Here is a 25,504-nt window from a genome sequence, read left to right on the forward strand (position 1 = left end):
CTTTTCAGTTTTGTAGCTTTCCATCAGAATTTATTAAGGTTTTCAGGATGTAAATTGCGTCCATCTTCTGTCCTGTAAAAACAAATTTTCATCGCACTCCTCTGGTGGAAGATTGACTTGTGCAAACTTTTTATGATATTAAGAGGAGATATGCATACCTAAAGAATTCCAGGTGAAACAGGTGTCATTAATCATGTGAGTCACCATATACATAAGGTACAGGAATGGCATAATGGAGTTAATTAGGCCATGATATTCAGGGTACTCAGCTGGAGATTCTTTTCATGTACAGTAAATACTTGATCTTTTCAATGGGCCAAAAATTATCAAACTTTCAGACACATAATTATATAGTCACAAAACTTACAATTTTGTGTAGCAGTTGTAATGCTTTTACTATATGGTACTATAAAGTAGCCTGCTTTTTAAGTACGTTTCTACTACTCAATATGAATGTTCTAATTCAAGAATTTATGACTTAAAAATACAGTTTCTGTAAAATTCAAGAATTTATGACTTAAAAATACAGTTTCTGTAAAATTCAGACGTATCTCCCTTTGAAAAATTGAGTAATTACTATAATTCTTTCAAATTAACTGCCCTTGTAATATATATATAAAACTTTCAGAGCTGTGGGCTGATGTTCTTGTGAAAGGGCGGGGGGGGGGGGGGGGAGGTGACTGCTTAAGGCCTACAACACATGCAACCATACATATGAACATCTGATGGACTTGTAGAAAGAAAAGGCTCACACTTTTTACAGGGGAAAGGATTCTTTTCAAAAATCTTTTTTATTTTCAAAGTTTGCTTTCCTTGCAGCCTGCAGCCCTGTCTCTGTTACTCATTTTCTACTCAGATGCTCACAATTGTAAAGCTTTAGTTCTGGACTGTGATCTTTTCTTGTCCAGGCCTCAGCAAAATTTAGTTAATTCCCTGGCTGAGAACTTAATTACCAAGGTTACACGTTCACATGGGTACATCTTACCCTATCAGGGGCAGTGTAACAGCACTCTCATGGAAATCCTAGTCAACTAAGCCAGGAAAATTATTATTATTTGTGTATGTTTCTGCATGAACCTGGGGCCTGGTTGTAATATATGGTGTGGATATTTTGCGTGCAGAATGGAGAGAACTGCTAAAAAACACCAAACCTCTTTTTTCCTTTTTTTTTAAATGGGGTCAGGTAGGAGCTACAGTACTGAAGACCGGATAGATGACAACAATCTCGAATTGTATGAATTCTTATTTCTTCTTTTGTAAAATAAATATTAAATACATTTTTAAAGAAAAGAGGGGGTATCTTTTGAGGTATGTCAGTGGGAGATTTTTAGAAAAGTTCATTTTCTTTTTATACGATTAGATAGAGGAGAAGTAGCTATTCTGTGTGTGTTTTGTTTGTGAAAATTCCATTTTATTTACAGTGGAGACCCCTTCCATTCCACGTCTTTGTCATTTTAGACAAAGATCTTGAACTGCAACACTTGGTATGTGATACTATAGATTGAATAGTAGGTGTGGTTTTAACAAAGAAATTTGTGTAGGGCGTGTTTGTGTTCTTTTTGAACAATACCTGTCAATAAATATCGGTGTTACAATTTAATTAACTTGTCTGTGTTCTGTTCTGAAAGAATCAGTTGTTTTGATTAGTTTGCATTGTTTGCTTTCCCGAAAAAAAAATACCACAGATTTCTAAAATTAGAATTGTAACGTGCACTTTGAATTTTAAGAATCTAGAATGATCGAGAGAGGTGGGGTCAGTAATGCCAACTGATTTGCTTGTGACAAGTTGGAAGAAATATTACAAAATCGTAAAAACTCGCACCCAAACCATTTTACTTTTTCGAAAACGTGACACATCTTGAGATAAAGCCCAGGCGAAGGAATGGGAGGGGGTTGATGTAGAGATCGACATGTAATGGATTAAGAAGAGGATAAAACCTTCCCGTTAGCACGAGGTGCGTGTAAAAATTTACCTGCGGCAATTTTATATGGAGAGATTTTTAAACAGTGGTAAAGTTTATATTGGATCTCTTATTGATGAAGGGTACAAGGATCTTTATTAATGTACCGTATCTCAACCTTTCACCTTCTGTGTAATTGGTTTTCAAAGTTTGGGACTTCGGCCGAATCGGCCATATTTCAAATTCATTTTAACTCATTAAATAAACATTTGCTATACGAAGACTTTTATTATTATACTAAACATGAGACGATTGTCTTTTTAAACTCTCAACATGTTACATGATAAGATCCGTTTATGTGTATTCGTTAAGTTATTGAATTCTGACTAAATCCTCAACGACAAATTGGATATAACCCGTCCTGCCAGATATGTCCTCAGGAGATTTGATCGCCCCCCCCCCCCCTACACACACACACAGACACAATATCTTAAATGTTTATAATTTTCCTCAAGCATATTCTTCGCAACATTGATAGATGAGGGTCAAATGATATTTATGACTCAAAGTTAAACCTATCGGCGGACTTACATCTTATTCTGCTTTTCCCCCCACAAAATCAAATTTTCCTTGAAAAAGATTGAAAGAAACAAAGAAACCCCCATATTCTCCTAGTAAAAATCATTGTCCGACCCGTCCCCTATGAACTTGGATTCGACATTCATACCATTTTTAATTAGATCATTTAGCCCTATCAGCTTCTTGTTACGTTTTGACCGTCATGTCGTCCTGTTCGGTTCAGTGGAAATTATCGGCATCAGGTACCTTATTTTGAGCAGGTTTATTGTTTTAAAGCCTGAATTGGTAAAGATACATGTAAGTAGCTTTTCCTGATCTGTAGGTATAGAAAATAAGAATGATTTAGGGAAGATATCAAACGCGGATAGCATATAGCTTTCTCAGGACGAAAACACCAGACAAACATCACAAAAATCGTGATATTTTTGGAGTAGATTTATTTATTGGTGTCAATACGTGAAATGAAGCTTTTCAAAGCACGAAAAGGATATCGAGTTTCTCAGTTTGATTTCAATGAACTGTCGTGAACTCCGAGAGAAGCACAAGATCTTTATTATTAGCATGAAAAAACGTAACAGCGTACCCTAAATTAATAACCTTGCTGCGCACTGTGTACAACATGCATGTACAGCCAATGATCAGGTTTTACAAAGTCTCCATGTTCATTCCGACATAGAAAGAGTTAAATTTTTAATTTTTGAACGCCTGGCAAATGTCATTCAAGAATTTTTAAGAGGAGAGTTGACCCCCCCCCCCCCCCCCCCCCCCCTGTGATTCTGAGCCCCCATGGTAACGCAACGGGCGCTATGTACTGGAAGTTCCATTCAACGTCTTGTACATGTACAGTATGTAAAGCCAGTCACCTTGCTCTCTTTATCAGAACTGCTGCATGAGTGGCAATAGACCAGAAAGAATACCAATGCAGAATGCCAAGGACTTTGGGTTTTAATTCTACATAAATTCTCCTCGATCCAGTATATACTAGCAGCGCAGAAAAAGTCAAGGTCTCCAAGATGCGAGCAGGCACTCGTGTTATTATTATTTTCTCTATAGCACATTTCAGTATGCACCCTCACTACCCCCTACCCCCCTCCATAGCCAGATACATTGCCCTTGTTTTGGGGCATGAATCTCGTTTTAATTAAGCAAATTGTGTATGTGGTCTTGTTCTCCATTTATTCCCACTGCATTAGAAGTATTATTTTCTCGCAGTGAAATCAAGAAACTATCAACGTCATCATTATTTTCAAAGAACACTTATTTCCTTTTATCGGCAAAAAGTCCAAAAGGTACATACGCGTTTTCAGTTCGCCATATCCAAAGCAAAAAAAAAAAAAAAAAAAAAAAAAAAAAAAAAAAAAAAAAAAAAAAAAAAAAACGAGCGTACTTGTTTTAAAACTGAGTGAATCATTTTTCTTAATTTGGCTACTTCCCCCCTTTGCCGATACCATGACTGCTGCTTTAAACAAACACCCATGTCTGTTGTTACTTGTGACCTTACTTTGTTTAAAAATCTCGCGCGTCTGTCAGGGTTGGAATGCAACAACATATGACCTCATCTTATAAAACAAGGCAGCCAAGGCAAGAGAATACGCAGACAGTAAATGCATTAAAAGAGATATGTCAACGGAAACGGACACCTGCGCCATTGTTAGATCTTGCCTTTGGAAAGTACTGAGTCAACACACAGGTACCATTCCGTTTGGCAAACTGGAAATTACGCAAGGCGGATATATAACTGATGGCGCCATTTTGGCTCCTCGCCTTCTACTACTGAGGACATAGAGCATGTTCTTTGAACCTCAACATATCTTGTCTCCCTATGGGCAAGCTTTTTTCCTTAGTCCCCAATTTTATTTTCTTCCAAATGAATTTAATCTACACGGTAAATGTACTTGTATTATAAAAAATAGAATATTTTGCAATGAAAATTTTAGCTCCAATCGTAGCATTTTTAAATATCTAACAATCTACCATTTTGGTAAACTTTGTAGGCATCTTAGGATCCGTGTCAAGGCATACAAATGTTCCCGATTACATATCTATTTGGCAACACTTGGACATAATCTTTAAACAAGACTGTACATGTTTTAATTAAATGTGGGCCAAATATTTTATCAGAGCACACAAAACAGCAAAAGCAATGCCAAAGACGTGTGGAAAATTTCCGCAAGCTGCAGTAGAAAAGGCAGAAGCCCGTATTTTGGGGATGGTGTTCGTCCACAGGTCCATTCTCTTTGGAATGACGTCAGATTTGGCACTGATGACGTCACCCAACTCAATGTACTCCTTTCCAGAGGCTGTGTATTCTGGCCATGTTGTGGAAGGAGAAACTGGTTGATTGGGGTTCCTATAAAACAATAAATTGAAAAGAGCGTGGAATTTTGGTTTGTCGTTAGACCTAGCTCCACCCTATCTATGCATAGACTGTGCTGTTTTTCCTAACCAAATGTTTTAGAATAATTCTGAAATAAATTAAGTTACATCGTTGATAACAACCAATACAAATAATTTATCAAACTATATCGAATCTCCAGCATTTTAAAAATATTTTTTATACTAAATCGAAATAAAATGACTGTCATACCCCGTTTTCGCAAAGTTTGCCCAATACGTCATCATCTTCTTCGAAAACTCTTTCTCCTCGTCGGTGAAAGTGGCGTTCGGTACCATTGTGGGATGATGCGCGCCCATAAGGAACGAAAGATCGTCTGCGTGGTTCGACCGCCGAAACCAAGGGGGCATTGGCGACACGACGTAGCCAAACGATGGTACCTTTGTGAAGTAGTAAAGATAGGTGGAGCCACCAGTCGGTGACGCATGCGCCGCTGTAGCGCTTCCCATCGCCCCTGTGAACAACCAATCCGTAAGGATATCAGCGTAGCGGCGGGCGGTGGTTATGGCATCGGCAGAACTGTCGTAGTACTCCTCTGTCAACACCTCTGCTATTTTGGCTTCGTGTTCGGGAGATATATCTTTGGCCTTCAATGGGATCCACTTGTCCCTCAAATCTGCCGGACTCATACCGTTCGTGGCGGTAGGGGGTGTCAAAATGGCCCCATCTCCGTCATTGAACCCGCCCATATAGTCTAGAGAACGGAAGTGTCTGACAACGTCTGAATCGGCATTTTTGAATACGTCAGAGAGAGATTTCGGGAACATATCACCATCGACCTCAGGGCAATAAAACAACAGCCCTGGTACGCCTACGGTAGCTTCAAAGCTGGCGTTAAGGTACGCTTCAGCGTCTGTTTTGCGCAGGCAAGCCAGAAGTTCTGCCCTTTCTGCTGGCCCGACGTTGCAGTCGACGATCTTGCCGATCTTCATGGAGAGTTCTGGAGATCTTGTCGACCACGCCCAGTCTGCCCAGGCTGAGCCGCTGTGAGGAATGAACCGCTGGAAGAGACCCCTGGCGGCGGCGGTAAGGGCAAGCTGAGTGACACTTCCTCCACCGGCCGACTCTCCGAATATGGTAACACTGGAGTAAAGAAAATAACCAATTGTACTATTATGCACAAAAACCCATCTTTCAACAGTCTGTACTTGAAATATAACTAGGCCTACATTAAACATCTGCCGTCCGTGTCAATATTAAGCTGCACCTTGACACCGTGCATGGGAGCTTCAAGCTGGCCCGCAGCGTCCCATATGGGCACAACGCCGTTTGCCGTGAATATATGGGCCCCAAGCCGAAAGGTACGCCCTATAGATGGATCTCAGAGCAAATCGGATGGTTTGACTACAGTACGTGTCACACACTTCGACCATTTGGCACTAGCTTTAGACATTGCATTTGGCGATTAAAAACACATCAAAGTATTCAAACGTGTGTTTATAGCACCGTCGCGCTACTCACTTTGACGACACTGTTTTCTTATTCCTATATTATCAGCATTTTAAGGACGTTTATTGAACTAAAGAGCAGTCTTGGTTACTGTGATCATTTAAACTCAAGTTTATAATTGATGTGGTACTTCAGGCACATAAAAGGAATCAGAAACTACAAATAAGTTTTAACTTATTATTAAAATAATGTTGGGATGTGCAGCTGTCGCTATAAGAAATTCTCACCGTTGCGGGTCGCCATTAAAGATTCTTATGTTAGCTTTCACCCATTTTAGTCCCTCAATCTGATCCCACAGTCCCAGATTACCAGGTGCATTAGTGCCATCTATACTCAGGAAACCAAATGCTCCCAGACGATAATTTACTGTTACAACGATGATGTTGCCTCTAGCAGCTTATAGGATAGAATAGAAAAAATTATGATATAGTTATAAAAGAAAGCAAAGTAAAAAAATAGAAAAATAATAAAACATAAAGTGTATGGATTTTCACGAACTGAATCACCATTTGCTTACTTTAATAAAACTAAGGTACGTATATGCAAGGCCCCAAAATAAGGTTTCAAAGCTAAACTTATATATGTAAATGTGCATGCATGACTTCAACTATAACTATATACTGGGTTATTCATATATATATATATATATATATACATATTAATCGCTATGTCCCGTATCAATTTGACTCACCAAATTCAGTATAATCATAGTGAAAGGTGCCTCCAAAATAATATCCTCCCCCGTGAATGAACACCATGACGGCCTTGACACCAGTTGTATTAGGAGCAAACACATTCAGAGTGAGGCAGTCCTCAGATACCTATATATTACAGAAAAGGAAAAGGATATAATTACGTAAGCTAAAGATACGGCTTTGTCATGGCTTAGTGTTAGAAGCAGACTTTAGATCACTTATTAGACAAAACTGTTTCACTTCTCACATCAATGGAAAATTAATGTTTGGCGCTATTTTGGTAAATACATGTTGGAACCGCATTTAAAGCAGAAAACCACCAGGATTTTGCTTTATTACTGGAAAGATTATGTCGTTTCATCACATTTTTCGAGGAATACTTCCTTCGCCTAGGAGGCCCTGCATGTTTTGCCTTTGTTGGTTTGTCAGTGAAAAGACAAAACTAAAAAAAAATTATAAAGATGGATAAATATTTCTACACGGTTTAGAGGTAGGTTAATTGGCTGAAAATCGATCAGATTTTGGTCGCGGTATAAAAATTAATATTCCTTGTTTCGATTTTAACCGTCATGTAAAGTACAGTATATATGGGTCTGACAACTGCCACTAGCCTTTGGAGCCCATTTTTTATCCACTGTCAGCTTTGAAAATGATGACAACTTTTTATCATTGTGAATGAGCATCACTTGTAAATATACATATTTACACAGAGAGAAAAGTAAACCAATCAGGTCGACTAGCGGGTCACGCCGCGTTCTGCTTTACTTTATCTCCTGTCCTTAAAGTCTCAAACACCGCAGGTCTAATGTTGTACGTACTAGTAGTTATAGAGGCAGAATTTACATACTTCACTGACAGTGAATCTGTGACCGTCATTACTGTAATTTATCAGTTGCCAAATATAAACTTTATTAAGCAGATTTTTTTAAACACTTGCCTCTCGGTCGGACAGGATTTTTCAAAATACATGAAAATAATTTTGACACTTGAAAGAGATTGAGACATGGCATGCATTTGTATTATAAACATTATATTGTGAGTTTAAGTGGAATATAAATATCATTTTCTTCCTTTGAATGTCCATCTATCATAGTGTTTTTTTTTTTTTTCTGTTTAGAGGATTTTAATGTTGGAAGAGGTTGAGAAGCAAGGCATTGAAAACACTGCCTTACCCTGAAAAATCCAGGAATGCCGGTTAAGATAAATATTTAAGACTCATGTTTTTGGAAGTACTTCGTATGTACATCTCTTGAGCACACATTTCCAGTGAGTAAGAAGTGTTAAAACAGAGCCAAAAATACCGTCCCTGCAAGGATGCATTCTGTCCTTGATATAATGTAGCATGTTGTTGTTTCGTCAGATAAGTCGAGTTTTGTTGAAATAGGCTCATCGGTTTGATAATTTTGATTTAGCGCAGATGTTCTTTTCTCACATGCTTAATTTTTTTTATGATACAGAAAAGTTGATGCCAGCTAGACTGAAGAAAGTGCCAGTTTAAAAATGGTACAGTTGATTATTATATGTCAAAATTAAGCTGAAGTTGTATTAACAATGTAATAAAAAAATTTTAAATGCCAAAAGACAAATGGGATTTATCCCAATGATTATTGTGTCCAAAAGCCGATGCAAAATTGAACCAAAACAAATGAAAAAATATGTTCAAGGTGCTGAGAATTAATATTAGACATATTTCAGTTGATATGATAGATTTTTAATTACCTGTGTTGCATTGGGAAAGCCGAATTCGTTGGGCCTTTGCATGCAGGACGGTCCATATTTAACGGTCTGTTTAACCCCCGTCCAACTCGCCGGAGGCTGGGGCTTCGCGAATCTGAGGTCACCGACTGGTGGCTTGGCAAACGGAATTCCCAAAAATGTGTTCACTCTTATCCCGTCCACTGTACTTGAGAATCCCTGTATTGTACCCGTGTTAATGGTGACAGTTGTTTGAGCGTCCACTTTGGCCACAGCGTTGACCAGAATTACTAACAGAGACAGACGCGATACCCGGGACTCCATCTTAATGCTGTGGCAGACGAAAACCGTGTGCACGTTACAGGCCCTGAGGAGCTGAACTTTTCTTTAAGGTCATTAAATACGATGTGGTGAATGTGGACTATGGACTAGCAGAACGCAACGTCTCATTTGTTAACCTTTAATTAAAGAATGACGACCAGTTTGCTTCTTCAGTTCGTCGTAAGAAAGGAATCATCCTGTATTTTGGTGCAAGAAATTTGACACACTTCTGATCATACAGGGAGTGCGGACTGCTATCTATACTTAAAATCATTCACGTAAATAACGACTGTTATGTATGCACCAATACAAGTACGTAGCCGAAAGATACTCGAAAGTATTCAATCCAAGAACAGAATATAAAAAGGACGTGAGCATATTGAATACCATCTACTTCTGGAACCCATAAATGAGATGGGCGAGATGCCAGTAGACTGTGGGATGGGTGGAAGTCTGTTTTTGTTCGGGGGGAAAATTATGGAATTTTTTATCCATCTACGTAATTTACACTTTTCTATATACAAGATAACTTTGCCAAATATGGTTTGCATCACACATAGAATGAACGATGATTTTCATGAAACGAACCGTCAGGTTGAATGCATTGGTTGAGCAAGTATCTCAAGATGTGACGATTGTGGACAAGGCTCAACTACCACAATGGCAGTAAGTTCCCAGCATTGTCGCGGTCCTTTAGTTTAATGAATTTCATCTATGTGCACCGAGCACACGCCTTTTCTCACACAAAATTTATCTCAATATATATTTCCACAAGCTTCAATTCATATAATACTTACATGACGAACGCATTTTTAGTTTTTAAAGGTTTATTGAACCAGTTGTTTTATCTCATGATGAAACCACATATTAACAACTACAATGCTGTATAGGAGATTTAGAGATTAGATTTGTCACAAACATGACGAATGCAGTAATTCCGTAGGCAGAATTACAGCAAAAATGTCCTTATTATCAACTTCTCTTTAAAGCTTCCATGGTGAGTTTGTACAAATATGGTAGTTAATTTATGTTTATAGTTAGTTATTAGTTTATGAACCTGTTCTGCAATAAGAAAAGTAATTAACTGACAGTTAACTGTACCTTTTGTACATTTATGATGTTGATAATTATTGCATACATATATTAACTAATTCGACACGTCAAGAACAGAATCCGTTCAGTAACATCTATACTGTAAATACTAAAATAGTTTTAAATTTAGTCAATCTTGGTTCCAGTGGTGTGATCAACAGCAGAAAGATTAAGGTAAAGTGCACCTTTTCTATGTTTTAGTTTAGACACGAGTCATCAAGGCCCACATCATACCCCCCATTATGACGTAGAATGGGGGACGAATGCCGCCAGCTGCAGAGACCAGTGCAGGCACAGGAGAGTCCTGGATCTCAGGAATAGTGGTCACCCACAGTTTCCATCGACTGGGAATGACGTCAGAAGCAGACTTGGTGACGTCACCTAACTCGATGTATTCTTTCCCGTTTGCTGTATATTGTGGCCAGTTTGTGGACGGCGGGTCAGGTTTGTTAGGATCCCTTTATTAAACAAATGAAAACTATTCTGTATTAGTGCAAGGCATCAACATACAGTGAATGTTAGAACTGTATATAGAAAAACTAATTCCTGGAAATTCCTGCAGTTTTCTTTAACCACCCAGGTTTATTGAATGTTAGGCCTATTGAGAATGTTACTTTCTTAATCTCGTTTTCAGGTTCTTTGTTTCGTAATCGAGATATGAATTGGCGAACTAGTATAACGGTTTTTGCAAACACCTCTTGGTAACTAAGATATATCAATGTAGCTGTATGTTCCTCCCTACCGTCAGAGAAAAATAAATTCAACTATACTTTATACTTGTTGTAACGCCAGAATTATTATATCTATACTCACCCTGTTTTAGCAAAATTAGCCCAATACTTCATCATTTCGAAAGAAATCCTCTTGTCTTCGTTATCAAACTCGACGCCGTCATCAAACATTGTGGGGTGATCCGGACCAAGGAGGTACGAAAGGTCATCTGCGTGGTTTGACCGATCGAACCAAGGAGGGGTTTTCAAAACATAGCCATATGAAGGTACCTTTGTGAGGTAGTACAGATATGTAGAGCCACCACCTGGTGATACGTGTTTATCTGTCAGAATTGCCACCGGTCCTGCTAACGCCCAGTCTGTCACGATGTCGACGTAGCGGTTAGCAGTGTCATATCGATTGGCTGTGCCGTTGTAGTATTCCTTCACCAGAACGTTCTCAATCTCGGCTTCGTGGCCAGGCGCGACTTGCTTCGCCACATCAGGGATGAACTTGTCTCGCAACTCTGCAGGGGTGATCCCGTTATCAATATCATGGGTCAATATCGCCCCGTCTCCGTCAGTGAAACCTCCCAAACAGTCCAGAGAACGCAAGTGTCGCATCACTTCTGAATCAGGGTTTTTAAACATTTCTGATACGGATTCTGGGAACATATCACCATCGACCTCGGCGCTATAATGAAGGGCTCCAGAGACACCTATGGTAGCAACGATGCTCGCGTCTAGGAATCGGTCAGCTGTGTTTTTCCGTAGACAGTCGAGGAGTTTTGGCCTCTCTGTTGGCCCAGCGTGGCAGCCTAGAATGTCGCCAATTCTTAAAGAAAGTGTTGCAGCTTTTTCCGTCGACCACGCCCAATATGCCCCTGGTCCGCCGCTTTGAGGAATGAAGCGCTGAAACAAGCCTTTGGCTTTTGTGGTAAGAGCAAGCTGGGAGGCACTACTACCCCCAGCAGATTCTCCGAATATAGTAACGCTGAAAAAAGATTCAGATTAAAAATGTTTAAATATGTGCTTCAAGTAGAATTTATGATCACATTATAAAAGGAGCATGAATAAGATATTCACAAAAGAGAGTGAAGAGAGCGTTATTGTCACTGTTATTTATTTATTTTTGCCCTCTCTAAGGATAGGCAGAAAATCAAATTTCATTTCTTAACAAACGGGTTTGAATCCGGCGTTTGAAACCGGCGAAGTCATTTCAACAGACGAATAGGAAGGCAGGCAGTCAATGTTAAAGCATAACATTATGGATAATCTTACTTTTTAGGGTCACCACCAAAGGCTCCAATGTTGTCTTGTACCCACTTCAGGCCCTCAATCTGATCCCACAGTCCCAGATTACCAGGTGCATTAGCGCCATCTATACTCAGGAAACCAAATGGTCCCAGGCGATAATTTACTGATACAACGATTACGTCGCCTCTTGCAGCTTATGAAATTATAGAAATTATACATTATATATCTAAATTTGATTTCATGAATAATGTAATAGAACAATTACTTTCTTTCTTATTTTTTCTTCCCATTCCACTTTCTCGTTTTCTCTTCCATCCGTTCCCTTTAATTGTGTGACTAAAAGAAGTCATTTTGAAGCAAATAATACTGTACATTGATACTGGGCGTTAGTTCACATGAAAGATTTCATATTTCTCTTAGATATTTAAAGTTGCCCACGGGGCGAAGAGTCAACAAAGCTAAATTCACTCTTAGGTTCCAGGAGACTCCGAATCACAAAATTACGAGATTTTCACAAAGAGAGAAAGCCATCTTGGTTTACAAGGTTTGTAAAGGACCTACCAAATTCGGTGAAATCATAGTGAAAACTTCCGCCAGTGAAGTAGCCTCCGCCATGAATCCAGAACATTACAGCTTTGAAGCCAGGGGTATCAGGAACAAACACGTTGAGTGTCAGGCAATCTTCTGATATCTGCAGTGGAAAATAAGTTATAAATTACATACGCCCTACATCTAGTGCCACTAGTCGTGGGGCAACAATATATGAGATGTCACAGAGTTCCGTAGGTTAGGAAATTTTCCCAATCCGCCTAGATAATGCTGCAAGAAACAGCCATGTTACTTGAGAATGCAGTGGCATCAAAAATTCACCGTAGCGAATTTGCTTCTTCGATTTGCAGACGTTACAGTAGCGTTTTTGTGGAATTTTTTTTCAAACAAATCTCCCTCACCTGAACAGAAGCAGAAGCCCTTGAGGTTGTGAATAAAACAACAGAAATAGACAATTGTGCAATTGCTTATATTTATCGCGTTGAAATTAAGACAAACATTCTAAGATAAAAAAACGGGAAAGTTTTTTCTTGGCCAAATATAGGACCCTCTTACATAGCGAACCCCATTATACAAAAGCAAAACAGTTGTGTAAATCACCAGATGGTCCTGCCTGAAAAACGAAAATATTACATTTCACACTTTTAATTTGAATTCAAATTTAAGATATCAAAGTGCGCTTTTCCTTTTGAGGGAAATTAACCATAAATATTCTTACAGTATGTGAAATATTTTTGCAGTATGTAAACTTTGTCTACCTACTTTTTTCGGATTAGGAAATCCATATGGATTAGGTCTCTGCATGCAAGCTGGACCGTACTCTGTGGCGTCTTTCACCCCTGCCCAGTGGCTCGCAGGCTGGGGCTTTGCAAATCTAAGGTTCCTAACTGGAGGCTTGGCAAAGGGAATTCCCAAAAATTCGTTCACGGTTATCCCGCTTACTGTTTTGTTGAAACCTCGTATTCTACCGGTGCTGATGGTGACTTCTAACTGGCTGTCTACTACAGTTACTGACAAAATAAGCAAAGACAGGTATCTAATCCACCAAGCCATTTTATGAAAGTATCGTCGGAAGTTGACACCCAAAGAAGTTCACGAGTTTAAACCAAAATGCACAGAAGAGCTGCAAATTTATAGCTGTCGCTGTCGTCAGTATTAGGAGGATGTTGGCAACGGTTTACTCATGTGACGGGGATTCAAGTATCAATAAGAACTATGATCAAACGATCCCTGATATGATTAGTACTAAATCGTGTTCTACATTCTCCTCGAAAAACCATTCATAACACGATAAAAATTGTTTTTCGGTTTTGAAAGTGTTGTCATGCCATTCTCACTAACTACATTTTCTAACTTGAGATAATGAATTTTAGAGATGAACTGTTCTTAATAGATAAAAGACAATTAAAACGAAGTTTCCGCCTTGGTAATGTAGATAATCCAGTGTTATTTTAATCTTAAAAGATATCAAATACAATGTAATACTTGTTAATATATAATTAATTATTTGGCATTAAATAATATTAATACCTCTTATGGGATCATTGTTTAAAGTGAAGACTTTTAAGGTCAAAGATTTTCACAGCTTTTATTCAAACATGCTAATTGTTTAGGCAATAATCCCCCCAATATAGATTTATCCTTACATAATTGCAACAGTGTTTTCATAACCTAAGTGCATTTGCTGAAAATCTTCAAATCAAATATTTAAAGTAAAAAGTTCCTTGCATAAGAAACCAAATATTTTGTAAATAGACCTACAATTCCCATAGAAAATTACACCCTTGAAAAACCTTTGATCATGGCTATAATTTCAGTCAAATTATGACATAAAATGTGAATACATGCAATCTCCATCTGGGAAGAATAATTGTCATGTCATTTGATAATTACGAAATGTCCAACTTCAGTCACTATTATCACATTATTTGTGCACCAGAAACATGTAGACAGGGTTTCCTGTACTTTTTGTAGTTTTCTTACGATCATCTATTAAATACAGAATGGACGGCAAAACCCCAAAATAATGATATTTTACACAAAATGTCTCTAAACATTAGTAATTTCATTCTTCAATTTAAGTTTTGAATGAAATGCATATGCTAGTTTTTTAGTTGTAAGCCATTTAATGCAGTAAATTACTAAATTATATTTATCCACGTACGATACTAATCACTGAATTCAAGTGTAGCCGAGTAACACATAAAAAAATCGACCATATTTCATAAGGATCAGCCTCTTTATTCCTTCCTCAGTCCTGTATACTTACACATGCACACTCACGTGGAATTGCGAACACTGACAAAGAATAGTGTTGAGCGGTGATTTTATACTACCCGCTCACGTGACTGCTAAAAGACCTGACACGTGACTTACAAAGAATAGTACTGAGCGGGAACTTTATACTACCCGCTCACGTGACTGCTAAAGACCTGACACGTGACTTACAAAGAATAGTACTGAGCGGGAACTTTATACTACCCGCTCACGTGACTGCTAAAAGACCTGACACGTGACTTACAAAGAATAGTACTGAGCGGGAACTTTATACTACCCGCTCACGTGACTGCCAAAAGACGTGACACGTGACTTACAAAGAATAGTATTGAGCGGTAACTTTATACTACCCGCTCTTGTGACTGCCAAATAGGCGGGAATGCTTTACGTAATACTGTACTGACATTTTGTAACCCTATTACACAAGCTAGCTTTGCCAGTGCTGGTTAGCTCCATACTACAAACAACGATTCTAAAATCGATGGACCAGTTAATGCACCAGGATGAGACTTTTAAGTCACAATTGTCGCGTCCTGGTGCATTATCTGAGTTAAAACTCAACTAACACATTGGCTGCAAGTGAACAACTTTTAAAGTTGTACGTGGATATCAGTTCATCTGCGTTTACGAGGCACATGGCTTTTTTTCCTACAAAGGTGATTTCAGTATGAATTTTAACACGCTACACTCCAAAATTATCCATGAGATAATCCACTAAGACAATTATTTTATTGCATGATTAAACTCGTACAAAATTTTGAGATAGAAGACAAACCGTCTCCAGAAGAAACTTTCGAATAATATACATGTATTAATTACAAATTTGCAATGATAAAAAAGAAAAATGTGCATCTGGCATCTTAATAACCAGGCAAAACAAGTTAGTTGGCGAATTAAAGTTACTGTTCCCGAGAACTGACCAATAAATTCAATAATAAGATTATAATTCTGTTAAACAACAAGGCAAAAATCACCTTTTGCATAATAATAACGATTCTGAAATAATAATTTTAACAATCTTATACTTTTTTTGAAGAGGGTAACGCGTGTAAGTGTTATCTTCCAAATGACCCTTGTGTCGTTCATGGCCCTCGTATATTCATCGTGCTCATAGTTGATTGAAACGTTGTAAAACTTATTATTCAACACACTAATTTCACTCTGTTCCTACTCTGAATATTGTCTGAATACTGAAATAGATTTTAGTGTACCAAGAAGTGTACGTTATATGAACCTTTTCTATATGTTTTATTAGGGACGTGTTATCAAAGCCCACATTATACCCGCCACTATGACGTAGAATGGGGGACGAATGCCACCAGCTGCAGAGACGGTAGAAGCCTGGATCCCCGGAATGGTGGTCACCCACAGCTTCCATCGACTGGGAATGACGCCAGAATCAGACTTGGTGACGTCACTTAACTCGATGTATTCTTTCCCGGTTGCTGTGTATTGCGGCCAGTTTGTGGACGGCTGGTCTGGTAGATTCGGATTCCTATATTGATTAAATTGAAATTATACTGGATAAGTAACATAAAGGCGTGGAATGCATATGCGACCTTATAGTTTAATCTGGTGTTTAAATAGCTACCATATAACTTAACTTTCCCAACATCACATAAGTCTGTTACGATGTTTGCATGTAGTTAAATTAAAAAGTAGTGCAATAACACATAGATCTTTCTCTTGATTTAACTAAATATTTCTGATAATTAAGCGTTTGTATCTGGATACATTTTAACAGATCTATCGTATTTTATTACACAAATATTTCACTTACTGATATGCTTAATGTATACAAGTCAAAAGAGTTGTCTTATTTTAAAAGCTTCTTAAAAGAAGCAGCAGAAGAATAACATTAGAATATGAAACATGGTGATACCATCAGATTTATCATATCTATACTTACCCTGTTTTAGCAAAGTTTGCCCAATACTTCATCATTTCATAAGAAATCCTCTTGTCTCCGTCATCAAACTCCACGCCGTCACCAAACATAGTTGGGTGATCCGGACCAAGGAGGTAAGAAAGGTCGTCTCCGTGGTTTGACCGATCGAACCAAGGAGGGAATTTCAAAACATAGCCAAATGAAGGTACCTTTGTGAGGTAGTACAGATATGTAGAGCCATTACCCGATGACGCGTGTTTAGTTGTCAGAATTGCCACCGGTCCTGCTATCGCCCAGTCCGTCATGATGTCGACGTAACGGTTAGCAGTGTCATATCGATTAGCTGTGCTGTTGTAGTATTCCTTCATCAGAACGTTCTCAATCTCGGCTTCGTGGCCAGGTGCGACTTGTTTTGCCACATCAGGAATGAACTTATCTCGTAACTCTGCAGGGGTGATCCCGTTATCGATGTCATGGGTCAATATCGCCCCATCTCCGTCATTGAAACCTGCCAAACAGTCCAGAGAACGAAAGTGCTGTATGACTTCTGAATCATGGTTTTTAAACATGTCTGATACAGATTCTGGGAACATATCACCATCGACCTCGGCGCTATAATGAAGGGCCCCAGAGACACCTATGGTAGCAATGATGCTCGCGTCTAGGAATCGTTCAGCTGTTGTTCCCCGCAGACAGTCGAGGAGTTTTGATCTCTCGGTTGGCCCAGCGTGGCAGCCTATAATATCGCCAATCCTTAAAGAAAGTGTTTCAGCTTTTTCCGTCGACCACGCCCAGTCTGCCCAGGAGGACCCACTCTGAAGAATGAAACGCTGAAACAGGCCCTTAGCTTTTGTGGTAAGAGCAAGCTGAGAGACACTGCTACCCCCGGCAGATTCTCCGAATATAGTAACGCTGAAAAAAAAAAGAGATTTAAAAAGTTAAAGCGTCACTGTAAGATTTGTTTCACCCTCTGAGAGGATAAGCAAAAAATCAAATTTTGTTTATTAGCACACGGGTTTGAAACGGTAAAGTAGTTGTGGGAGATATCGAACTTGTCATTTTAACAGACGGACAGGTGGGCAGGTAGGTAATGTGAAAGTAAATATTCCTAATAAACTTACTTTTTAGGGTCACCACCAAAGGCTCCAATGTTGTCTTGTACCCACTTCAGTCCCTCAATCTGATCCCACAGTCCCAGATTTCCAGTTGCATTATTAGTGCCATCTATACTCAGGAAACCAAATGGTCCCAGGCGATAATTTACTGATACAACGATGACGTCGCCACTTGCAGCTTATCACAATGATAGAAAATATACACTGAATCTGTGAATTTGATTTCATATTTGATATGCACTTTTCCTTCTTTCTTATATTTTCTTTCCATTTTTCTCTTCGTTTTCGTTCTTATCATTTAACTTAGAGAAATACAATAGCATGAAAAATATCATCTATTTCAAGTTAAATGTTTTCAGCTTACTTAATCTAAAATGCAATTTCTTTGACAGTTGGCGACCATAATGAATTAACTTAATTGCACCACAATGATTCCAAACAGTAAATGAATATTTATTTACAAATTTACAACTTGCAAAGTTGGGCAAAATCTCGAATCAGTGGAAAGACTACCCACGTCTAACATTTTGCAGGTTATGAAATTTTAAGCACGAACAAATAGGCGCCTCGGATCACCAGAACTGCCCAAAGGACCTACCGAATTCGGTGAAATCATAGTGAAAACTTCCGCCAGTGAAGTAGCCTCCGCCATGAATCCAGACCATTACAGCTTTGACGCCAGGGGTATCAGGAACAAAAACGTTGAGTGTCAGGCAATCTTCAGATATCTGAAGTGAATTAATTACAGGTAATGCAGAAATAAACATTGTGATTTGATTTTGATGTGATATAATTATGCTGTCCCATCAAAAATGAAGAATTTGTTAAGTCGAGCTTATGTTGTAACAGCTGCGTTTTTTTTTTTTTTTGGGGGGGGGGTTAAGCACTGTAATATCGCTTATAAACAGACCAAACTCACCAGAAAATATATCAACGCCATTTAAACACATATTTTATCTCAACAATGAATACTACAATAAGTTCCATTGTATCTGTGGCGAAGCGTAGGTCTTTCTGTTTGTTCTGCTTTCGTGATCATGCTAATTTTCATAATTTTCCAATAAATATAAAGTTACTAAACCTACTTTCTTCGGATTAGGAAATCCAAAAGGGTTGGGTCTCTGCATGCAAGCTGGACCGTACGCCGTGGCGTCTTTCACCCCTGCCCAGCTGCTCGCAGGCTGGGGCTTTGCAAATCTAAGGTTCCCAACTGGAGGCTTGGCAAAGGGAATACCTAAAAATTCGTTCACAGTTATCCCGTTCACTGTTTTGTTGAAACCTCGTATTCTTCCTGTTGTGATGTTGACCTCTAACTGGCTGTCTACTATAGTTACTGACAAAATAAGCAAAGGCAGGTATCGAATCCACAAAGCCATCTCATTAGCGTTCCTGACGAAGTTTATGTCCTAAAATCCGAGAAGTAAAGACCAAAATATCTAGAAGAGCTGCAAAATTATAATTTTCGCTCTCATAGATATTGCACGGAAGTTGAGAGCAGTTAACTCATAAAATGTGAGTACTGCATGTATCTATAGACACTTAAGTCATAATAATACCTCTGCAATAAAACCTTAATCATGGCATGCATTGTCCTCAGGAAAACGACGTATTGTTTTAACTTCGATAAAAGCACTGTTTTTCCTTTTCAAGAATTTTAAAAAGCATTGTTATGCTTTTATTACCTGCCTAATTTCTAATTTCAGATTGCATTTGAGTAATAAAACCTCTGTAATAAAACCTTAATCATAACATGCATTGTCATCAGGAAAACGTCGTATTGTTTCAACTTTGATAAACTGACTATTTTTCCTGTTCAAGAGTTTTTTAAAGCATTGTTATGCCGTTATTACCGGCGTAATTTCTAATTTCAGATTGCACTGTGGTCATAAAACCTCTATAATAAAACCTTCAAGTGCGTGTCAGTGGGTTAGATTAATATATAGGGGCAGGTTTTATGTAAAACTTCAATCAGATTTGTGTCTTCGGAGATTTGTTTATGATTATATTAATCATTCTGGGTAACCTTCAATTAAAGAAAACGACCAGTTTGCTTCTTCAGTTCATTGTAAGAAAGGAATCATCCTCCATTTTAGTGCAATAATTTCTTCATACATATCATACTGGGAGAGTGGATACTTAAAATCATTCAAGTAGATAACTACAAGTAGCTGACCGAAAGGCACTTGAAAGTGTCCAATCCAAGAACAGAATATAAAAAAATGACGTGAACATGTTGAATACCATCTGCTTCTGGAGCCCATAAATGAAATGGACGAGATACCAGTAGACTGTTGGATGGGTGAAAGCTCTTTACCAATAACTTGCTGTTTTGTTCAGGGTGAAGAATGTAGAATTTTGTCGTGTATTCATCTATTTAATTTACATTTTTCTATAAACAAGATAACTTTGCCAACTTTGATAAGCATCACACATAGAATGAACGACGATTTTTAGGAAACGAACCGTCAAGTTGAATGCAACGGTTGAGCATCTCAAGATGTGAGGGTTGTGACGAGGCTCAATGACACAATGACAGCAAGTGCCCAGTATTGCCACAGTCCTTTAGTTTAATGAATTTCATCTATGTGCACAGAGCACACGCCTTTTTTCACACAAAATTTTATCTCAATATTTATTTCAACAAGCTTCAGTTCATAAAATGCTCACATGACGAACAAATCTTAAGTTTTTAAAGGTTTATTAAACATTTTTTTCATGATTGAATCTACATTGCTGGAGATAAAGAGACAAGATTTGTCAGAAACACAAATTCCATAGGCAGAATTACAGCAAAATGTCCTTATTATTAATCAACTTGTCTTTATCGTTCCAATAAAGGTGAGTTTTTACAAATATGGTAGTTAATTAATGTTTTTAGTAAAATATTAGTTTATTAATCTGTTATACAATCAGAAAAATAACTAATTGATACTTGAGTGCCTTTTGTATATTTATGATGCTGATAATTATTATATACATGTATCAGTTCATTCGACACAACACATTCAGTAACATCTTTACTGTAAATACTAAAATAGTGTTAAATTTAGTCAATCTGGGTTCCACTACAGCAATAACGCATATATACGTCCAGTGAACCTTTTTTATGCTTTATATAAGCCATGTGCCACCAAAGCACACATCATACCCCCCATTATTCCGTAGAATGGGGGACGAATGCTGCCAGCTGCAGAGACCAGTGCAGGCACGGGAGAAGCCTGGATATCCGGAATAGTGGTCACCCACAGTTTCCATCGACTTGGAATGACGTCAGAAGCAGACTTGGTGACGTCACCTAACTCGATGTATTCTTTCCTGGTTGCTGTATATTGTGGCCAGTTTGTGGCCGGCGGGTCTGGTAGATTAGGGTTCCTATATTGATTGAATTAAAATTATACTTAATTAAGATAATAAGGCGTGGAATGCATATGCAACCTGAAAGTGTGTTTGAATTTCTAAATAAAATTTTAACTTTCCCAACCTCCCATAAAACTGTTAGGATGTTTACATGTACTTAAATTGTAAGGTAGTGCAAAAACAAATACATCTTTCTTTGCGCGGAATATGTTCGTTTGTAAAACGTTTGAATCATCTAAACAGACCTATCTTACTTCATTACACAAATATCTCACTAACTGATATGCTTAAAAGTCAACAAAATTGACCTATTAAAGAGGCAATAGAAGAAGAACATAACCCTAGACTATGAGTCATAGGATACGTACCATCAGAATTACAAGATCTTTACTCACCCTGTTTTAGCAAAGTTCGCCCAATATTTCATCATTTCGTAAGAAATCCTCTTGTCTCCGTCATCAAACTCCACGCCGTCATCAAACATTGTAGGGTGATCCGGACCAAGGAGGTACGAAAGGTCGTCTGCGTGGTTTGACCGATCGAACCAAGGAGGGAATTTCAAAACATAGCCAAATGAAGGTACCTTTGTGAGGTAGTACAGATATGTAGAGCCATTACCCGATGCTGAGTGTTTATCTGTGAGAATTGCCACCGGTCCTGCTAACGCCCAGTCTGTCATGATGTCGACATAGCGGTTAGCAGTGTCATATCGATTAGCTGCGCTATTGTAGTATTCCTTCATCAGAACGTTCTCAATTTCAGCTTCGTGGCCAGGCGACACTTGCTTGGCCAAATCAGGGATGAACTTGTCTCGTAACTCTGCAGGGGTGATCCCGTTATCGATGTCATGGGTCAATATGGCCCCATCTCCGTCAGTAAAACCTCCCAAACAGCCCAGAGAACGAAAGTGCCGGGAGACTTCTGAATCAGGGTTTTTAAACATGTCTGATAAGGATTCTGGGAACATATCGCCATCGATCTCACCGGAGGATCCCAGGGACGCCTGTGGTAGCAACTATACTCGCGTCTAGGAATCGATGAGCTGTTGTTTCCCGCAGACAGTCGAGGAGTTTTGACCTTTCTGTCTCCCCGGCGTGGCAGCCTATAATGTCGCCAATCTTTAAAGAAAGTGTTGCAGCTTTTTCCGTCGTCCACGCCCACTCTGCCCAGGCGGACCCGCTCTGAGGAATGAAACGGTGAAAAAGGCCTTTGGCTTTTGTGGTAAGAGCAAGCTGAGAGACACTGCTAGCCCCATTCTCACTAACTACATTTTCTAATTTCAGATAATGAATTTTAAAGATGAAACTGTTCTTATAGATAAAAGACAATTGAAACAAAGTTTCCGCCTTGGTAATGTAGATAATCCAATGTTAATAAGATATCAAATACAATGTAAAACTTGTTAATATATAATTAATTCTTTGGCATTAAATAATATTAATACCTCTAATGGGGACATTGTTTAAAGTGAAGACTTTTGAGGTCAAAGATTTTCACAGCTATAATTCAAACATGATCATTGAACAGCCAATAATTACCTCAATAAAGTTTCTTCCCTACAAAATTGCAATAGTATTTTCACAACCAAAATGCACTTGTTGAAAATTTTTAATATCCAATATTTTAATATTAAAAACGTAAAAGTTGCTTGGATAAGAAACCAAAAAATTTTTTAATAGGCTTACAATTCCCATAGAAATGTACCTCCTTGAAAATAAAACCTTTGATCATGGCTAATTTCAGTCAAATTATAAAATACATGCAATTTACAACTTAAAATAATGATTAGGTTATGATTCTGTTACACAACAAGGTAATCAGCAAAATTACCTTTTATATATTAATAATAATGAAATCACTATAACAATACACTTTTTTGAAGAGGGTAAGGCGTGTTAGTGTACAATTATCTTCCAGATGACCCGTGTGTCCTTCATGGCCCTCGTATATTCATCGTGCTCATAGCTGATTGAAACGTTGTATAAACTACTTATTCACGTGTTAAACACACTTTCCCTCTGTTAAGTGGTAATTTTTAAATTTTATCGTTATCCTTTCGACGCTGCTGCTTAAACTTCTGCTACTATCACCACCACCACTGCTACTACTAGTACTAGTACCTATTATTATTATTATTGTTGTTATTGTTGTTGTTGTTGTCCAGCGCCATTAGAAATAAATAATTATTGGTTTTTAATATCCGTTTTTGTTGCTGTTAAAAACTTTTATGCATTGCTTAATGTCTTTTTCAAAACAACTGACAAATACACGGTATTTGGGACTGAATTTAAATGTTGTCATCAGCACTAACATTCTGCAACACTTGTACTACAACAGGGTATAAATACAGTTATAAATAAAGTTATGGAAAGTATGTAAAGCTTTGATTTTTTTGCCCCACTGAATGTCCAGCGTATTTCATGGACAGTCGGACATATATCCAGTTAGAATATTTTACTGCGCATTCTGTCTTATGTCTCTTTAGGACGTGGACTGAGGTAACTTTCATGTTTACATTTCAGGCGCTGCCTACAGTCAAGAAGTACATGCAATCTGATAGGTTCTTGAAAAAACCAATATGGAACAAGTATGCTGATTGGAGGGGTGATTGAAGAAGGAAAAGGGAGAACAGATAATCTAATGGGAGAGTGCTATCTAGAGCGCAGGGCACTAAGACAGAAAAGATTGTGCTGTTATTATGGTGGTACACGTACATGTTATGCCATCTTTCACTGTTTTGCAGTAAGCCAGTAATGCTTAATATGAATATACATACCTAGGGATGTTATATGACCGTGGCGATATGATGATCACTGAAGCCTGTCCATTTAGCCAAGCTTCAGTGAAGATCGTGGGCAACCTCAAGCCGCTACCCAAAAATGTCTCGCTTCACTCGACATTTTTGCGTAGCGTCTCTCGGAAAACTCGGATTTAACCTCGATGTAGTCTAGAATTCCACGACTACATCTAAGATCTAATAAACGGACCGTTTATTAGATCTTAGGTTAAATCAGTCAAGGTCTCTTAAATGCTGAAAGCCAAAGACAGTGATCATGTGACCTTCTTGGAATCAAGAGAATAGTGACGTTGCTTACGTTATATACCTACCAGTAGACAAATTTAAAATCTCTCACACTCTTAAAAAAATTAGCATAAACTTTTCACGTTTAACAATTATTATTTATCATTTTATTACACCAAGTCATGTCATATGGGTATGGTTTGAAAACGGGAATTAGTTTACATTTAAGCCACACGTGTATACAAATTATTTGTAAATCTATAACTTTTTAACGAGGGTTGTGTTATTTACCTTTTGTTTTTAAGCTGTTCATTCTTCCTCTTTATCAGATATATCGGTAAAAATCAAATGTATTCCCCCTTTGAACTTGTAATTACATGAATGCTATGAACCAGCACATGTATATTCCGAAACCACCTCGTAGTAAAAAATGTCACCAAAAAGTAGAATTATTACTCCTGTGGACTTGAAATAAACATCCGTTTGATTTTGACTATATTCCGTAACCGCCTCGTCGTCAGTGATAACAATAAAACTAGAATTATTACTCCCGTGAACTTGTAATAAATATCCGTCGATTTTGACTATATTCCGAAACTGCCTCGTTGTCAGAAATATCACCAAAAAGTAAATTTCTTTCTCCTTTGCACTTGTGAAAAATTAGTTTGACTATATTCCGGTCCGACGCTCCTTTTTTATCAGAAATGTCACTAAAAAGTAGAGGTTTTGCCTTGGGACCTTTTTTCCGCAACAGTTCCAGCTAGGTGTGGTTCAGCTGAGACGTGCATGGTCAATGTCGACGGTTGATTGAATACTTTTCAAGCAAATGAACGTCCACGACAAGTATTTATCAAAAATTGACCAAATTGGTCAGACATTACGTAAGAATTTGGCGAGAGGTGACCAGCGCACGTGGACGAGTTTATTCCGTATAACATCTCTAGAGCGTGATATAGGGTCACTTTATTCGGTTTTAGGGGTGTTTTAGGATGAAATGACTGTATTTTTTTTCGGTATGTATGTCAAATAATACACTGTCACCCTCTCGCGATATATGCCATGAACACCTCTCGCTGACGCTCGAGGTGTTATGGCATATATCGCTCGGGTGACAGTGTATTATCTCACACATAATGATAGTGCTCACAAAAGTTGTCACTTTGTTAATTAAAGCATTAAAGCCCTGATGAGTAATTGCCACG

The 25,504-nt window shown here is 38.2% G+C and overlaps 2 protein-coding genes across 2 annotated transcripts; both read right to left on the reverse strand.

The window, feature by feature from the left end:
* Positions 1-3,574: 3,574 nt before the first annotated feature.
* LOC106152594 (uncharacterized) lies at positions 3,575-19,302 on the reverse strand. The gene is made up of 16 exons (XM_087016024.1): positions 19,009-19,302; positions 18,522-18,651; positions 17,930-18,101; positions 16,830-17,720; positions 16,178-16,415; positions 13,406-13,735; positions 12,656-12,785; positions 12,119-12,287; positions 10,941-11,831; positions 10,336-10,585; positions 10,093-10,097; positions 8,739-9,099; positions 7,016-7,145; positions 6,552-6,720; positions 5,068-5,958; positions 3,575-4,830 (listed from the first exon to the last, which is right to left on the reverse strand). Exons 1-16 carry the CDS (start codon positions 19,297-19,299, stop codon positions 4,575-4,577), a joined length of 5,304 nt encoding a protein of 1,767 aa, XP_086872150.1. The 5' UTR covers positions 19,300-19,302; the 3' UTR covers positions 3,575-4,574.
* Positions 19,303-20,604: 1,302 nt separating this feature from the next.
* On the reverse strand, positions 20,605-22,260 carry LOC147761386 (carboxylesterase 5A-like). The gene is made up of 2 exons (XM_087015782.1): positions 21,676-22,260; positions 20,605-21,295 (listed from the first exon to the last, which is right to left on the reverse strand). Exons 1-2 carry the CDS (start codon positions 22,245-22,247, stop codon positions 21,028-21,030), a joined length of 840 nt encoding a protein of 279 aa, XP_086871908.1. The 5' UTR covers positions 22,248-22,260; the 3' UTR covers positions 20,605-21,027.
* Between the last annotated feature and the right edge of the window lie 3,244 nt (positions 22,261-25,504).

Source organism: Lingula anatina, chromosome 6 (genome assembly GCF_051362555.1).
Source record: "Lingula anatina isolate TDL-2025a chromosome 6, LinAna3.0, whole genome shotgun sequence".
Taxonomy (NCBI): domain Eukaryota; kingdom Metazoa; phylum Brachiopoda; class Lingulata; order Lingulida; family Lingulidae; genus Lingula; species Lingula anatina.

Bases quoted from the DNA above. Each gene is read 5' to 3' on its own strand.
- LOC147761386 (XM_087015782.1), bottom strand. From the start codon at position 22,247: ATGTTCCCAGAATCCTTATCAGACATGTTTAAAAACCCTGATTCAGAA. The intron at 21,296-21,675 runs GTGAGTAAAGAT...CAATCAATATAG, and splicing joins GCGAACTTTGCTAAAACAGG to GAACCCTAATCTACCAGACC.
- LOC106152594 (XM_087016024.1), bottom strand. From the start codon at position 19,299: ATGGCTTTGTGGATTCGATACCTGCCTTTGCTTATTTTGTCAGTAACT. The intron at 18,652-19,008 runs GTAGGTTTAGTA...AATTCACTTCAG, and splicing joins GATTTCCTAATCCGAAGAAA to ATATCTGAAGATTGCCTGAC. The intron at 12,786-13,405 runs GTAGGTAGACAA...TTTCCACTGCAG, and splicing joins GATTTCCTAATCCGAAAAAA to ATATCAGAAGATTGCCTGAC.